The sequence below is a fragment of the Aegilops tauschii genome, chromosome 7, assembly GCF_002575655.3.
Source record: "Aegilops tauschii subsp. strangulata cultivar AL8/78 chromosome 7, Aet v6.0, whole genome shotgun sequence".
Lineage (NCBI taxonomy): Eukaryota > Viridiplantae > Streptophyta > Magnoliopsida > Poales > Poaceae > Aegilops > Aegilops tauschii.
In genome coordinates this window covers 249,455,996-249,472,977 of record NC_053041.3, presented here as the reverse complement: position 1 = coordinate 249,472,977, position 16,982 = coordinate 249,455,996, and the positions used below count along the sequence as shown (strand labels likewise).

General features: G+C 49.0%; 1 protein-coding gene across 1 annotated transcript; it reads right to left on the bottom strand.

The window, feature by feature from the left end:
• Window positions 1-8,970: 8,970 nt before the first annotated feature.
• Window positions 8,971-11,924, bottom strand: LOC109756430 (ACT domain-containing protein ACR4). The gene is made up of 7 exons (XM_020315269.4): window positions 11,562-11,924; window positions 11,411-11,456; window positions 11,185-11,299; window positions 10,976-11,043; window positions 10,223-10,837; window positions 9,735-9,839; window positions 8,971-9,592 (listed from the first exon to the last, which is right to left on the bottom strand). The coding sequence occupies exons 1-7, from the start codon at window positions 11,636-11,638 to the stop codon at window positions 9,242-9,244; spliced, it is 1,377 nt and encodes a 458-aa protein (XP_020170858.1). The 5' UTR covers window positions 11,639-11,924; the 3' UTR covers window positions 8,971-9,241.
• Window positions 11,925-16,982: the final 5,058 nt, after the last annotated feature.

The window sequence follows — 16,982 nt, the reverse complement described above, 5'->3', positions numbered from 1 at the left end:
ATTCTTCTCGGGAGAATGATGTATAAGGTTGTAAATTGTTCTCGGAGACTGGCATTTCCTAGCCAGATGTCTTCCCAGAAACGAATCTCTGACCCATCCTTTATCGTGAAAGACTCAAAGCGAAAGAGATGTTTCTTTGCCGCCATTAGGCCAGCCCAAAAGTGAGAGTCTCCAGGTTTCCAATATGCCTGAGACACCGCCTTTTGGCCTAAATACTTGTTGTGCAGCATGGTTTGCCAAAGACCATCCTCATTAAGTAGTTTGAACAACCATTTACTAAGTAGGGCCTCATTCTTGACCTCTAGATCATGAATTCCAAGGCCACCTTGGTCTTTCGGCCTACAAACCACACTCCATTTGGCCAGTTTGTATTTTTTCTTTTCCCCCTCTCCTTGCCAAAAGAATCTAGATCTAAAATAGTCCAATCTTTGCAAGACCCCTTTTGGTAGTTGGAAGAAAGAAAGCATATAGAGAACCATATTTGTGAGGATGGAGTTAATCAAAAGCAGTCGTCCCCCAACCGAGAGCAGCTTTCCTTTCCAACTGCTCAACCGTTTCTCTAGACGCTCCTCTACATGCTTCCACTCCGCAATAGTGAGACGCCGATAGTGAACCGGTATATACCCAAATACCTTATCGGGAATTGGCCATGCGTGCAACCAAACAGGTCAGCATATTCGGCCGCCGACTCAACGGCTGCTCCGAAGCAGAACAATTCACTTTTATGGAAGTTAATTTTAAGACCCGACATTTGATCAAACGCCAAAAGCAATAGTTTCAGGTTTTGAGCTTTGTCCAGGTCATGTTCCATCAAAAGAATTGTGTCACCGGCATATTGCAGAATAGAGAGGCCACCATCCACAAGGTATGGCACTACTCCTGCAATCTGGCCATCCTGCTTGGCGCGCTCAATCAGAATAGCCAACATGTCAGCAATAATGTTAAGTCCTTTTTTCTGTCTGAAAGTAATGGACTACGTCATCATTTACTTTGATGGCCACACTATCTCCAGTTACAAAGTTTTGGATCCACTGGCGCCATTTATGGGAGAAACCTTTCATCCTTAGGACATGTTAGAGGAAAGACCATTTGACCTTGTCATATGCTTTTTCATAGTCAATTTTGAATACTACTCCACTCATGTTTTTCTGGTGCATTTCATGAACGGTCTCATGCAGGATTACAACCCCATCGAGTCTATTCCTACCTTGCATGAACACCGTTTGAGATGGTCGGACCACATGTTCAGCCACCGAGTTTAGCCTATTCGTAGCTACTTTGGTGAAAATCTTAAAGCTGGAGTTAAGGAGGCATATTGGTCTGAACTGTTGGATCCGTTCGGCCTCCTTGACCTTCGGCAACAAGACAATCTCGCCAAAGTTAAGTCCGAATAGATCAAGTCTGTCGGCATGAAGAGAACTGAATAATTCCAAAAGGTCCGTCTTGATGATATCCCAGAAATTCTTATAGAATTATGCGGGAAGCCATCGAGTCCTGGAGCTTTGTCGTGTTCCATTTGGAACACCGCCGCTCTCAACTCCTCTTCCGAGAATGGTGCCGTAAGGATATCGTTTTCTTATGCCGTGACTTGTGGAATATCATCTATTCGAGTCTCGTCAAGGGTGATGTTCCCTTCAGCCATCGCCCCGAACAGAGATTTGTAGTATTTTGTGATATACTTTTTGAGCTCTTCCTGACCTTCGATCTGCCCCTCATCTTGTTGGAGAATGTAAATACATTTCTTCCCATGTCGCACAGTGGCAATCAATTGGAAGTATCTTGTATTATTATCACCCATCAAAATGAAAGTCGGCTTTGGATCTATGGTAGTATTTGATTTCCTCTTCTCGCAAAAGCCCAACCACCTTCCCACTAGATTGATTTTTCAATTCAATCTCTTGTTGAGATAAGGTGCGCGTCTCTGCAATCTTGTCGAGGTCATCAATAATGGTGGAGAGCCGCTGTTTTTCTTTTTCATATATTCCGTTGGTGTGTTTCGCCCATCCAGTGCGGTGTTGCCTCATGGCCCTTATTTTAAAGTTCCATCTCTGAATAGGTGTACGACCAACGGCAGACCGCTCCCAAACATTCTTGACTATGTCCACAAATCCTTCCTGATGCAGCCATCCCAATTGAAATTTGAAGGGGTGACGGGCGGGTGGGTTTGTAGAGTTAGAATCTAGAATGATGGGTGCATGATCGGATAATGCCTCGATACGCTCTAGGGCACGCACGGTTACGAAAGGAAATTTTAGTTCCCATTCGGTGTCTACGAGTACCCTATCAAGCTTCTCGTATGTCGGCACAGAAATTCCGTATTCACGGGAACGGAAAGTTCCATTTCCACGCCTGTTTCACCGGAAAACACCGTTCCGTTTTTGTTTCCTTTTCCGCATTAAAAAATTCATTTTCACTTCCGTTTTAAATTTCCATTTCCGTTTTCATATTTTCAGGATTTGATCCCAAGACCTTGTGGTTGTGATACCATATTGAACTGATGCGCTAGCCAAGTTTCTCAAAAGTCCGAACTGATGAAAAAACCTAGGCAATCGTATTTTAACAGAAAGTACTGGAAAGTAAGAAACACCATGACGTGCAGGGAATTAACAAGAGTCACTACCTTTTTACACCCTTCAGATCGCACCTTGTGTCCCAAGACCCTGGTCTGCCGCTTTACTGGTGTAACTAAACCCCCTTTCTTATCACCTTGTCACCATGTCATGATCACCTTTGCTTAACTCTGTCGTAAACCATGCAAACTAAGCCTTGCCTAGACTGTCATAGACAACACTAACCAACGAAGCGATGGGCTAGCTGATCAAAGCCGAGCCCAGTCGGAGTCGGATCAAGAGAGTGTGCTGGGAACGCAAAGGCTGCCTCGCCTTGCCACCGAAAAGGACAACAGCGAGATACCTTTGTGTCGCCTCGTGTCAGCTACCACCACCACCGGCATTTCTTGTTAACGAAAGAAAAAGAGAGAGCAGCGCAGCGAAAAACCTGTGCGGTTCCCGCGCGCATGAAAAGGTGGTGCTCCTGCTGGGGCCGCGACGGCAGTGAGAGTTTTGTCGCCTGGCCTCAGAGGTTTAGCACTAGCCTCTACAGGAGCAAACTGTTTGGTTTGGGGGCTGTCAACAGTGTGAATTGTTAGAGTAGTCATTATGGTATACGACTTCAAATTCAAGTCAGTTTTGTACCCTGCCCCAAGTCGGTTTGTACCCTCTTATATACTCTTGTATGTCACACCAAATCATCAATAAGAAACAGTTTTATTCAGCTTTCATGGTATCAGATACCGGTCCCAGGGTTTAGGGCATGGCTCCGCCAACGCCACCGCCGCCCGGCTATTTCGAGCGCCGGGCCGCACTCATCGCCAAGGTTGCCAACACCGCGGCCGCTTCTCTCTCGGCCCTTACCATAGCTCCACAAAACTACCCTGCACCCATCCTCGCCGTACCAATATCTCTTGCTGACACAATCTCCGACGTCAGCCCCTACATCCCCATAGTTCTTAATCTCGCCGCCCAGAACTACTACCATTGGAGACATCTCTTCGATCTCCACCTCGGCCGCTGCAACCTGCGCTCGCATGTCGCCGCCAACTGTCTTCCCCGCCCTGACGATCCGCAATGGTTGAAAGACGATCTCGCGATCGTCCAGTGGTTCTACACCCGCATCACCACCGAAATCTTCAACATGCTCGATCACGACGGCGCCACCACTGCCAACATCTGGCACTCCCTTCGTCAGCTCTTCCAAAGCAACATCGACGCTCGGAAAAACGCTCTCCACACCGAGCTTCGCAATATCGTGCAAGGAGACGCTCCGGTGAACCTGTTCTGCCAGCGCGTTAAGACCATTGGTGATGAGCTCCGCGAACTCGGCGATACAGTTAGCGACTCACAGCTAATCAATATCGTCGTCGTCGGCCTCAGCGAAGACTTTGACAAGCAAGCCTCGTTCATACCGATGATACGGCCCCCTCCTACCTTCGCTGAAGTTCGTTCCTTGCTACAACTCGCGGCGGAAACACAAGCTCGCAAAGACTCTCGTCCCAAGGTCTTTCATGCTGCGGCTCATCCTCCTCTGTCGTCTACACCAGCGCCGCCTTCCAGGCCGGCTCCTGCCGCCGGGCCGTTCGCATCGTCATCTGTTCAACCGCCCCCAGGCTGGCGTCCTAGTCCGAACTACCGCGGCAAAAACCCTATCTAAAGGCCGCCGTCGACTCGTTCGGTTCCGCCTACGACATCACCAGCACCGAGTCCTGCACCACCCACCAGTGCTCCATCTGCGGTTGCATAGCGGCCTCCTCATGATCCTTGGACGGGGCTTGTTCAAGCATGGCCCATGCCCTGGTCCGCTCCGTCCACCCTCGGTGCTCCGCCGACATACTCAGGTGCCTGGCAACCCGGCCTTCGGCCGCCTATTGGTGCTCCCGGAGTTCTCAACCCCCGACAACCGGCCAATGCCTATCACGCCGCCCCGACGTATGCTCCTTATGGTCATTACAGCACCGACGGCGGCGCCTACTACACACCTCAGCCGGCCGTGCTCCCGACACCACCCCCACCACAGCCGGCCAATGCCTACTACATTCCCCAGCCGGCCCTACTGCCTTCACCATCGTATCCGCCGGCACTACTTCCGACGCCACCCTCACCTGCGACGCCGAGCTGGGATCAAGCTGCCTTTCTCCAGGCCATGAATAACTTTGCTGCACAAGGAAACTCAGGTACGGATTGGATCTTTGATTCAGGGGCCTCTAGTCATATGTCTGCATCTAGTAATTGGTTATCTTATTGCACTAAATCTCCTTTCCCTTCCATTATCCTTGGAGATGGATTATCTATTCCTATATATTGTGTTGGTCAGGCTCAACCTCCCTCTTCCACCAAACCTCTTTTACTTCGCGATGTTCTAGTTGCACCCGCCCTCATTAAAAATCTTATCTCTGTTTGCCAATTTACTTGCGACAATCTAGTTTCGGCTGAATTTGACCCTTTTGGTTTATCTGTGAAGGATTATCTGACCAAGGCCGAAATCGCTCGCTTCAATAGCTCCGGTGATCTTTATTCTCTTAATGGAGTTCCTGCAGCCACCCCTCCAACATCCATGCTGGCCTCCGTCGATCTCTGGCATCGTCGCTTGGGCCATCCCAACCCCGCCGTCTTAACTTCTATGCTTAGTGAATTTACCATACCATGTAATAGGGACTCTCATAATTCTGTGTTTTGCGAGTCTTGTCAATTAGGCAAACATGTGCGTCTTCCCTTTAGTTCCTCTAGTTCTTGTAGCACTTATCCCTTTGAATTAATACATTGTGATTTATGGACCTCTCCCATTGCAAGTGTTTCGGGTTTTAAATACTACCTTGTTATCCTAGATGATTTCACCCACTTTGTCTGGACTTTTCCTCTACGCAACAAATCCGAGGTCCATTCTCTTTTCCTTAATTTTCAACGCTATGTGTCTGTTCACTTCTTCCTCCCAATTCGCTTTATCCAATGTGACAATGGTCGCGAGTTTGATAACATTAAAAATCGTACTTTCTTCTTACAACATGGCATCCTGCTTAGGTTCTCATGTCCCTACACCTCCCCTCAAAATGGTAAAGCAGAACGCTCTCTTCGCACCCTCAATGATATAGTTCGCACTCTCCTCATTCAATCATCTATGCCTCCCAAGTTTTGGGCTGAAGCCCTACACATGGCCACCTTCCTTCTAAATATTCGACCTTCCAAAACTAAACCCAACACTACTCCCTATTATTCCCTCTTTCTTTCCCACCCCGACTACTCCGCAGTTCGTGTTTTCGGCTGTCTCTGTTTTCCCAATGCCTACGCCACTTCTGCAAATAAATTGTCACCACGCTCTATCCCATGTGCTTTTCTCGGCTTCTCTGACGAGCACAAAGGCTATCGCTGTCTCGACCTTCACACCGGACACGTTCATGTCTCTCGTCATGTCACGTTTGCTGAGCACATTTTTCCTTTCTCACAACGCACTACTACACCATCCAACACCCCTAGCTCCGCAAACACCCCCTCTCCCCGTCCTTTCCAACTATATACTCCCCTACCTGCCGAACACAACTTATCACCACCACCATTAACACCCACCATAGCCAATCCCAACCATACACTCACCCCACCCGAGACGTCCCCAACACCCCTGGCCCCTACTCCCACTCCACCACCCAGCCCTGCTCCCACTCCACTACCCAGCCCTACTCCTTCGTCCGACTCTTCCGCTGCGCCGGACTCACCAGTACCCACCTTACCCCCTCGTGCTATTCCTACAGTAGCCCCGATTAATGATCATCGCATGCGTACTAGGGCCAAATCAGGATTTCATCAACCCAAGACCGCCTAAACCTTCATACCTCCGTATCTCTTACTTCTCTTCCAAAGAATTACAAAACCGCTCTACTTGATCCCAATTGGGCCGCTGCCATGCAAGAAGAATATAATGCTTTACTTCAAAACAACACCTGGCAACTTGTTCCTCGTCCTCCCAATACAAATATTGTTTCTGGCAAATGGATTTTTCGCCAAAAGTTCCACTCTGATGGGAGCCTCTCACGATATAAAGCCAGGTGGGTTTGTCGTGGCTTTTCTCAGCAACAAGGAATTGATTACGAAGAAACCTTTTCTCCTGTTGTTAAACCTAGCACCATTCGCACCGTTCTTAGTGTTGCTGTCTCCTCTTCATGGCCCATTCACCAACTTGATGTTAAAAATGCTTTCCTCCATGGTTCCCTTCAAGAAACTGTCTACTGCCAGCAACCTCTGGGTTTTGAAAATCCATCCTTTCCAACTCATGTATGTCTTCTTCAGAAATCTCTCTACGGTCTTAAACAGGCCCCACGAGCTTGGTTTCAACGCTTCTCCTCCTTCATTCAAACAATAGGCTTCACTCCATCTCTCTCCGACACCTCTCTTTTTGTGTATCATCAAACTTCTGACACTGCCTATTTACTTCTCTATGTAGATGATATCATTCTTACCGCCTCCTCTCAAAAGTTTTTAGATCATATTGTCTCTCTTCTTAGATCTGAATTTTCTATGACTGACCTAGGACTCCTTCATCATTTCTTAGGCATTGCTGTTGTTCGAGATTCCTGCGGCCTTTTTCTTTCCCAACGCCAGTATATTCTTGATCTTCTTAATCGTGCTGGTATGCTTGACCGTCAATCATCTCGCACTCCTGTCGATACTAGTTTTAAACTTTCGGCTACCGGTGAACCCTTTTCCGATCCTACTCTCTATCGTAACCTAACAGGTGCTCTCCAATATCTCACCATTACTTGTCCTGAAATCTCTTTTGCTGTTCAACAAGCATGTCTCTATATGCATGATCCCCGGGTTCCTCACTATAATCATGTTAAACGCATTCTCCGGTATTTAAAAGGAACTCTCAATCATGGTCTCCACCTCAATAATTCTTCTCCAAACTCGCTTACCGCATACTCTGATGGAGACTGGGCTGGTTGTCCTGACACTCGAAGGTCCACTTCCGTTTTTTGTGTTTTTCTTGGTAACAATTCGATTTCTTGGTTTTCGAAAAGACATGTTACAGTCTCACGTTCGTCGGCTGAGGCTGAGTATCGCGCTGTGGCACATGCCGTTGCAGATACAATCTGGATTCGGCAGTTACTCTCCGAGCTACACAGGCCTATTGAGCAGGCCACTATTGTCTACTGTGACAACATATCAGCACTCTACATGACCAGCAATCCAGTTCAACACCGACGCACAAAGCATATTGAGATTGATATTCATTTTGTTCGTGAAAAGGTTGCTCTTGGTCAGGTTCGGGTGCTTCATGTTCCCTCTACGGCTCAGTTTGCTGACATTTTCACCAAGGCACTGCCTAGTAAGCCGTTTCAAGATATTTGTTTCAGTCTCAACGTCGTCGAGCATGCCGTTGATACTGCGGGGGATGTTAGAGTAGTCATTATGATATACGACTTTTAGTCCAAGTCAGTTTTGTACCCCTACCCCAAGTCGGTTTGTACCCTCTTATATACTCTTGTATGCCGCACCAAATCATCAATAAAAAACAGTTTTATTCAGCTTTCATGAATCACGTGCCTTGCTGTGCCTCCGTATGAGCCGCGCCAGCGCTCCTGTGTCCTGCTCCTTGGAAACTCGAAGAGCTGGACCGAGCTCGGCGTCTCAGCTCCTTTTCTCCGTCTCATGAAAACAAACCAGCTAGTACTGTTTTCTCTCTTTTCCTTGACCCAGATCTCTCTCTCTCTGACGTGTTACTGTATTACTGTGGTTCGTCAGGAGAACACATACACACACTGTGGTTTGAAACTTTGAACGATGCGCTTCTGCCATGACTGCTGAGCCATGTACGTCTCGTGTGCATTCATTCTTTCATGTCCATGGTTGTAGCTTTGCTAATTGCTAGGGAGGTGGTACTGATCGGGAACGGCAGTTGAATTCACGAGCTACTGCTATACAGCAGCACCAGCACGCACGTGATGACAAAGTAAATCTCAGTAGTCTAGCTTGCGCCTCACGAGCATACGCACGCATTGAAAGGGACAGATTAATTAAACTACTAGTGTCTTAACTAACATTGAACGGGAAGAAACCAAGGCGCCGTACATGATTTGCACTTGAATGGCAGTACTCATCTAGCTGTTTGCTTCAGCATGGCTAAGCATCCTTTGTTTTGACACCACCTTAGACCGGCCCGAGTGCATCGATCCGCATTAGTACTTGATGCAAGCATGCATATTATATCGATAACGAACCCCGCTTGCTTTAATCTTTCGCGCAACGACCTCGATCGATCCCCATTGAGTCTCCCTACTTGTTCCTGCCTTTCGTTCATCCAGTCCAATACCAACGTAGTACGTTCGCAGGTCAATTTCTACCCCTCGTGATTCGTGGTTAGCTCAATTTGCCACGTCGATGCTGACGCGGACACAAGCAATCCACAGAAGCAAGATATGGCAAATGATGAAGAACAACGACAAGATTGAGAATATTTACACTGCTACAGATTGAGGACGAAACATGCACGTTCCTTTTCACCCAAGAACTTGACAAGGATCGTTGACAAAGGCGCCGCGCCCTAGCCTAGCTACGTACTTAGCTTAGCTAGCAAGTAGCTACTACGTACTACAGCGCTGCAAACCTGAGCTAGGTAGGTCCATCCATGCTCCTCTAAGAGCACGACCTGATGAGCTGATCGACCGGAGCTAGGTGGTAGGTAGGTCCATGCCGCTCTAAGAGCATGACCTGATGAGCCCGAGGTTGTAGAGGAACTTCTCGGAGCGGGACCGGATCATGTTTCCGAGCGAGCGACCGCCGCCGTCGCGGCCCGGGGGCGACTTGGGCGCGGCGGCGTCCTCTTTCACCAAGAGGATCTCGTCGCCGATCTCCGCCCTGACGGCCTCCACGGCCTGCGCCTGCACGGGCATCCCCGACGCGGTCACCACGTAGAAGACGTTGGCCGCCCGCTCCCCCCGCGTCGCCACCTCGGCGTGCGTGACCGACAGCCCGTGCTCCCGGAATATACGCGTCACGTCCGACAGCAGCCCCACCCTGTCCTCGCAGCACAGCTCCAGCCCAAGCCCCTGCCAAGTGCAAACGCGTCACATGCAGTGCTTCTCATCTCATCTTACAGTGCAGTGCAGCTCAGTCCAGTAAGAATGTTTTGTGTCCGAACCGAATGCATATACACTGGACTAGTTATATGATGATGATGATGATGTGTACCTCTGTGTTACGGCGTTGGATGGCGGCCTCGAGGCAGCGGCGGAGCTGCTCCCGGTCTTGGTCGGAGGCGGCGGCGCCGTCGTCGAGGTGCCTGATGTAATACTCCTGCAGGAGCGGAGGACCGATGAGCATGTGTCTGTCTTTTCCGTTCTGCTCGTAGTACTAAGAAATATGCATTTTCTTCTCGTTGTTTGTTGCGTATAGGAACGAAAGGAGTCAGTCAGTCAGTCAAGCTCACGCAAAACTAGGTAGGATCTCCATCCTTCCCTCGTCACATGCCAAGATCTAACAACGCAGAGGCATCTCTGCTCTGCTCTCCGGTACCACTAGCGTGTACTACTACCGGTCAAAGAAATGCGATGCGAGGAGCATCAGAGCCGGTGAAAATGCTGTGTAGGAGTACTGGACTGGAGAGTGGCACTGGCAGGGAAAGAAAGATGCATCGTTGATGTAACAGTCTCATCAGGGAGAGGAGAGCGGGCGCGTACCTGGTAGGCCTCGGAGCCCTCGGCGATGACGGTGCCGTGGAAGACGAGGTACTGCATGTCGGTGAGGGTGCACACCGTGTCGAACAGCAGCTTCGGCCGGTCGCGGCACCGCACGTTCACCAGCGTGTACCCCCTCTCGGCGCAGTCCTCCACCACCACCACCGGCAGGCTCCGGTCGTCCGCCGCCGCGTCGCCGTCGTCGGCGCGGTGGACGCCCCGGTCGGCGTGCATCATCTGGTGCAGGCGCCGCTGCGCGTGCGGCGCCGCGGCGCGCGCCGAGATGGCGGCCCGGGCGGCCTTCTTGTCCCGGCTGCTGCCGCGCAGCACGTGCCGGAGCAGCCGCTTCACCGTGTCCAGCCGCTCGGGCTCCTCGATGCCGCCGCCGGTCTCGGCGTCCGTCACGTACATGAGCGCCGCCATGCGGCCGTCGTGCGTCCACACCTCGGACGCCGCGATGTTGCACTTGAGGTTGGTGAGCACCGCGAACACCTCCGACAGGAGGCCCGGCCGGTCCCGGCCGATCAGCTCGATCACCGTCTGCGCCGCCTCTGCCTCCGCCTCGACGCCGACGCACCGGTCCGTGCCGCGGAAGCTGAGCGACCCGGCTCCCAGAGACTGAAATCAACACAATCCTATCACATCGCCGATCCCAAACTGCAATGAGCTCACATTGCTCTGCATTCTGCTCTGCCTTTGCCAGGGACACCATTAATTCGCAGGCAGCTGCACAAGCTGGGATTCCTTGTACTTTACCTGTTCAATTCTGTCGATGACTTGGCCGTCATAAAGCTTATTCCCTTCCTCATCCACGACATGGAACACTGCACAAAGGTGGAGCCTCGTCATCAAGATTGGAAAAGACGGAAAGATTTACGCCCAAATAGAAAGCAGAAAGGCACGCTAGCTTCCTCCTTAATCTTTCCAACACAGGGATGCTGCAGGTAAAAAAAGGCCCTGCTCACCATCCATGAACCACTCCCCATCAGAGGAAATGTAGGCCCGGTTTATGGTCAGCTTCAGATCGGTCAGCACCTGAACAACCTCTAGCAAGGTCCCATACTTGTTCGCGCTGTCAACCTGCGCAAACAAACCAGGCGTGGGAAATAATTACGCAAAGAAAAGAAATGTCGGCACAGAATTTGCAGCAGGAACCAAGAACCGAGCAGGGCTCCGAAGCTCTGTCTGTACCTTGACCAAGGTTGCAGTCATGTCGGAGGTATTATCCACGGTGACCCTGCAAGTTCCGAAAGGCCAAGGAGCAGCAGCACAGTTAACAAGGGACAGATGTCAAAGGGGCAGACAGGAGGAAGAGCATGGGGTTGTGAGGAAGGAGAGAAACCTTGGAGGGTTCATCTTGATGACCAGCTTCTCGAACTCGTCCACTATCTCGTTGCTTCGAGACCCACAGGCCATCATTGTTCAAGACCCCTTGTTTTCTTGCTTGCACAAGAGGAAGAAGGTGGTGAGGCAAAAGGGATACTTCTCCTTTGCGCCCCCAATCTGAGTGTACTTGTGGTGGTGGTGATGGTGGTGGCGCCCCTCCCTCCTCTTCCTCCTCCCCTGTTGCTGGTTGTACTCTGAAGGCTGAAGCAGCTCACCTAGTCCTAGTATATATATATATTTGTTTATGGACTTACGGGGGAGATAGAGAGAGGACATGGCTAGTTGTGGATTTGTGTTCTCTTTTCTTGTAGTTGTGTATGGGCAGACCGGCAGAGCCTGTGGTTTTGGTTGGTGTCCCTTCACCGGTTTAAAGGGAGATGTTTGGGGGAAAAGATCATCCCAATGGGGGCTTTGTTTCTATGCCTGTCCATATTTGACATGCTTGCTTGCCGGCGCATTTCCAACCCTCACGCATAAACCGGACACCCTATCTATCCGCGGATACAGATGCGGGAACCGGTCATCCAATACTATCCATATACATTTCAAATAGGGTTTCAACTAACCGAACAAAATTCATGCAAACAAATTGATATCCATACAAACTGGAGCACATTCACTACATTTCGGACACTTTTCATTAACAGAAGGGGGCCAGACCTAAACCTAGACTACGGCAGCGGCCGTCGTCCAAGTCCTTGTTGTTCCCTTTCGACGACCGCGTCCTCAATCCGCCGTCTCTGTGAGCGGCGGCGATAAAACCCCTGAAGTGAAGGTGCGGTCACCGGCGAGGAAATTTAGAACATACAGAAGTAGCAGAGGTAGAAAATATGTAATGTTGGGTTCTACAGTAGGGTGCGTCGACTGCATTAAATTTCCTACCCGCAGAACATCCAGGAACATGCTACTGGAGATGGATCACGGATCGTTACCACTAGACGCGCAATGCCATGCAGCAGACAAAGAGTTGGGGTAGCGCGTCCGCGGGGTTTGTCTCCTCCTCGTCCGCCCCCCTCGAACAGCTGATCGTTGGATCCCACGAATAGGTTCGCTAGAGCGGCGCAAGTGCACCGCCTCCAACGGTATCCGCACGTGCAGGAGGAACACCATGCGGCGGATTGCTAGGTGTGATCACATAGTCGGGGACGAGTGAAGGTAGCTAGTTGCAACACATGCAAAGCCCTAGTTACGACGCCGAAGCAATCAACTAAAAAGTATGCCGCACCTCCACTATATATAGGCATGCGTCGCAGGCTCAACACTTGGGCCTCGCACGGATCCTAAAGCCCAAAGTCTACTCGATCAAGATCCAAGTCCAGCTCGGATCACGTCCCACCAGTGTCATCTTAAGCGTGCTACCCTTTAGGTTCAAGTCGGCTTGGTCGTAGGTCAGTTGGTAGCGGCCTCTAGCAAGGCGTGGCGACCACCAAGCAGACTATGAAGCCGGTTGGCGAGCCTGTACATCATACTTTCGTTCCCTTTGCCACACGATATGTTGTCGGGCTCAAGGCGATGTGGTCATCCCTGTTACAACCCGACTTCTTTCTCGTTTCAGTGATTTCGACCACAAACGATTATCCCATAATCCTTGTTGCATGGCCATGCTTATCTTGGTCGGATCACATGAGGGGATCATAGTATATCTCTCCTGATTGGAGGGGCAAATCCCATCTTGCTCGACCATGTCTCGCAACATGAGTCTGGACAAGCTCGAAACCTAACTTTATAAATACCTAGTTACGGAGTAGCGTTTGGTCGGCCCAAAGCAGGTCTATCACCATCCCGAGTACATACGCCGGTTGAGGTCTTACATAAAACCTACGTTGTACTAGAGACTCACAAATGGCCTATCGCTGGGTCTCATAATCAGGCTTGTCCAACTTGGACCTTATCTCGACTCGGATCCGACTATTTTGAATCCGACCAGATCCTTCCGAGTCCATATTATCCGGTTAGCATCCAATGCTCCATGGCAGTGAGAGCGATCCATCCACCGTGTCATATGCTAGTCTAGTCGGCTGCGCGTCCACACAGCCCTTTCAACTAGGGACCTTTTAGGATAGTCACAATATAATGCATAGTCCCACAAACAAATCACGTACTTGCTGCTATACATCATTGATAAAGTCCATGACTATATTCTTTCATAAACACATAGAAAATATTATCATACATGATTGCCTCTAGGGCAGAAATCCAACATGTAAATCTTACCATCAAGGAGAAATGCACTATTGTTATGCTTCGACTAGGTTAGCTAATCAAGGGAATTTTCCTATCGGAAGAACAATTAGAAAATAAGGAGATAGTCAGTTCACACTTTTCACACAAGAACCGCTTTTCGTATTAAGCATGGGAGTCATAAGGAAAGACCACGCCATAGCTATCAGAATGAATTAATGAACGAAATAAACGATTTCTGGTGAAATCAAGGAAAATTTATGAGCCAGAAGTGGGAAAAAGATGCCAAGTATGGGAGAAGGACTGGCCCACTTGGGACACAAGGCCCTGCCGCCTCCCATGTGTTGCGAAATGTAGTAGAAAACAAAAAAATCGCGCCTACACACACCCAAGATCAATATGAAGATGCATAACGGGTTGGGGTCATGATCGTTACTGCCACCGAGTTGCAGACGAAGAAGAACGTGTCAATGTAGATCGTATTTGGAGTCCCTTGAACCATCGATGAATGATCCCGCGTACTGCCCACGAACAGTCCCTCGAACCGAAAACAGAAAGCACGACCTCTCTACTTGGTTGCAGGCGTGCAGCCTTCATGATTTGGCAGCGTTTCGCCGTCTAGAGCTATCATTGCTAGAGAATTAGAGGGAGGAGATTAGAACCCCATAGGGATTCCAATTATGAGGACAAGAGGATTATCCTAGCTCTAATTACTGAACTAGGAAAAGCTAGAACTCAAAGTAAAAGAACTAGAGGAGGCTTCGAAACTTGTGTATCAAAAAGTGCACATATCCTCATGTATATAGAGGATAGAGGGGAGAGGGAGGGCTGCCACCAAGGGGGAAAGTTTCCCCCTTGGTGCGCCGGCCAGGGGGAGGAGGTGTCTGACTCCTCCCCCTCCCTATTCGGTCTCCTTCCTTATAGGAAGGGGCGCCTCAAGATGACTTCCTCCTCTTGGCCTTTTAAGGCCCGTTGATATTAACTATAAAATAGTTCTAAATACTTTTAGAAAATTTTATATATTTATCAATATCGCTGGAAACATTTTCTACCTATATATTATTTATCGGTAATACCCTGTATTACCCGATATTCACCGAAACCCTTCCCGTGACCCCGAAACGCTTCCCGATCCTCTCAGAACTATTCCAAATATTAATGAAACAATTCCACAAATATATTATCACCACTCCCATCCTACTAGCACTTGTATATGTTTCTCATGTATTAAGTGCAACCAAATTCGATTTATTCCTCACATGCACAATAATACAAAATTCTACCCACGACAATTGGACATCGCATTGCAGAATTGAACCAAGTAGTTAACTAAACACCACAACAAATGAACCAAACATTAACTGAGCACCACATTGTACAATATAACACACTCCTAATAGAAGATCAGACAGTTAACCAAACCAAGCATGCTTAACAACTTGGAAATATAGCAATTGTATTTGTTTCTCATGTATTTAGTATAGCCAAATTCAATTTATTCCTCACATGGTATACAATAACAGAATGCACCCACAACAACTGAACATCGCATTGCAGAATTGAACCCAACAGTTAACTAAACGCCACAACAAATGAACCAAAAGTTAACTGAGCACCACATTGCATAATATAACATACTCCTAATAAAAGATCAGATAGTTAACCAAACCAAGCATGCTTAACAACTTGGAAATATAGCAATTGTATTTGTTTCTCATGTATTTAGTACAGCCAAATTCGATTTATTTATCACATGGTATATAATAACAGAATTGACCCACAAGAATTGAACATCGCATTGCAGAATCGAACCAAACAGTTAACTAAACACCACAACAAATGAACCAAACGTTAAATGAGAACCACATTGCACAATGTATAACATACTAGAAGATTAGAATGTTAACCAAACCAAGCATGCTTGACAACTTGGATATGTAGCAATTGTATTTGTTTCTCATGTATTTTGTAAAAAAAATTCAATTTATTTCTCACATGGAAGACAATACAAAATTGCACCCTGAAGAATTGAACATCATATTTGCAGAATTGAACCAAACAGTTAACTGAACACGACAACTAATTAACCAAACAGTTAAAAGGGTGGGCTCGAGAAAACACCACGAACTGTCGGTTAAAGCAGCCAACCATGTCGCATCATCGGCGCGCGAGGCGTCGACGGTGGCCTTGACGGCGAGGTGCGCCTCCAAGATCTGGGAGTCGGCACGTATGCAGCCATCGCGACCTCATCCGCGCGTGCGGCCGCGATTTGCTTCTCCGCTGCCAAATGCTCCTTGAGATCCTGGCTATACTACGTGCACCATGCCTTAGGGCGGCGCTTATTTGGTGGAGGGGTCGGTGATTTGGGTGGAAGGTGTTGCGCCGACGGTCGGGGCATGTGGGATGTGGAAGGAGGAGGAGGATGCGGGTCAGGTGTGGATTACCTGTCTGGATAGACGAGGCTGAGCAGCGCGAAGGAGGGTCGCCGGCGAGGAGGCGGCGCTGCAAGCAAGGAGTGAAGGTTTCAACTTGAAAAAGAAGGCGGAAACAGGGGAAATGTGGCTTTTGGTAAGGGGGAGGGGGCGAGGAGGTAGATATTTCCACGGAAGCCGAAAATTTGGAATCGCTTCAGCGAAAAAATGGCGCGCAAAGTGTCATCAAACACGGTCCCTTGTTCAGAACTGTGTAAAATATGTGAACATCACAAACGATTCAGATAACTTAACCTGTGTGTGATGAGTTTGAACGTCAAAAATTTTGGTTTGAATTTCCCTGGTTACAGTGGTCATCCACGTCATTGCATAATTTGGGTACACAAAGGAGACTACAGTACACCCACACTTCTTCATCGAGCAAGTTCAGTAATTAAACAGAGCTAGCTGACCTAAACATTACTCTAACAAATTAAAGACCGACGCTCTTAATTAAACAAAACAAAGAGTACTACTACGGCTGGTGCTCGTCGATCTCCACCGCCGCCTCCATGTCCAGCTCGCGCCCGACGGTCTCCTGGGGAAGGGGCTCCATCGCATCCATCACACCATACCCGACAAGCATCTCTCCATCCGCATCCGCCATCTCTTTGGAATAGGCCGCCACGAGCTGGGCGTGGGCGGCCGCGATTTGGGCTTTGGCGGGCTCTGTCGTGGCAAGGTGCCGGGCAGGAACAGACGGCTGCTCGAACTCTCTCGGCGAT

What these genes read in the sequence shown, in the direction of transcription:
- LOC109756430 (XM_020315269.4), bottom strand. Translation starts at nt 11,638, where the DNA reads ATGATGGCCTGTGGGTCTCGAAGCAACGAGATAGTGGACGAGTTCGAG. An exon ending in TCATCGACAGAATTGAACAG is followed by an intron (nt 10,838 to 10,975) that starts GTAAAGTACAAG and finishes TGTTGATTTCAG; the next exon opens with TCTCTGGGAGCCGGGTCGCT. An exon ending in TCCAACGCCGTAACACAGAG is followed by an intron (nt 9,593 to 9,734) that starts GTACACATCATC and finishes TGCACTTGGCAG; the next exon opens with GGGCTTGGGCTGGAGCTGTG.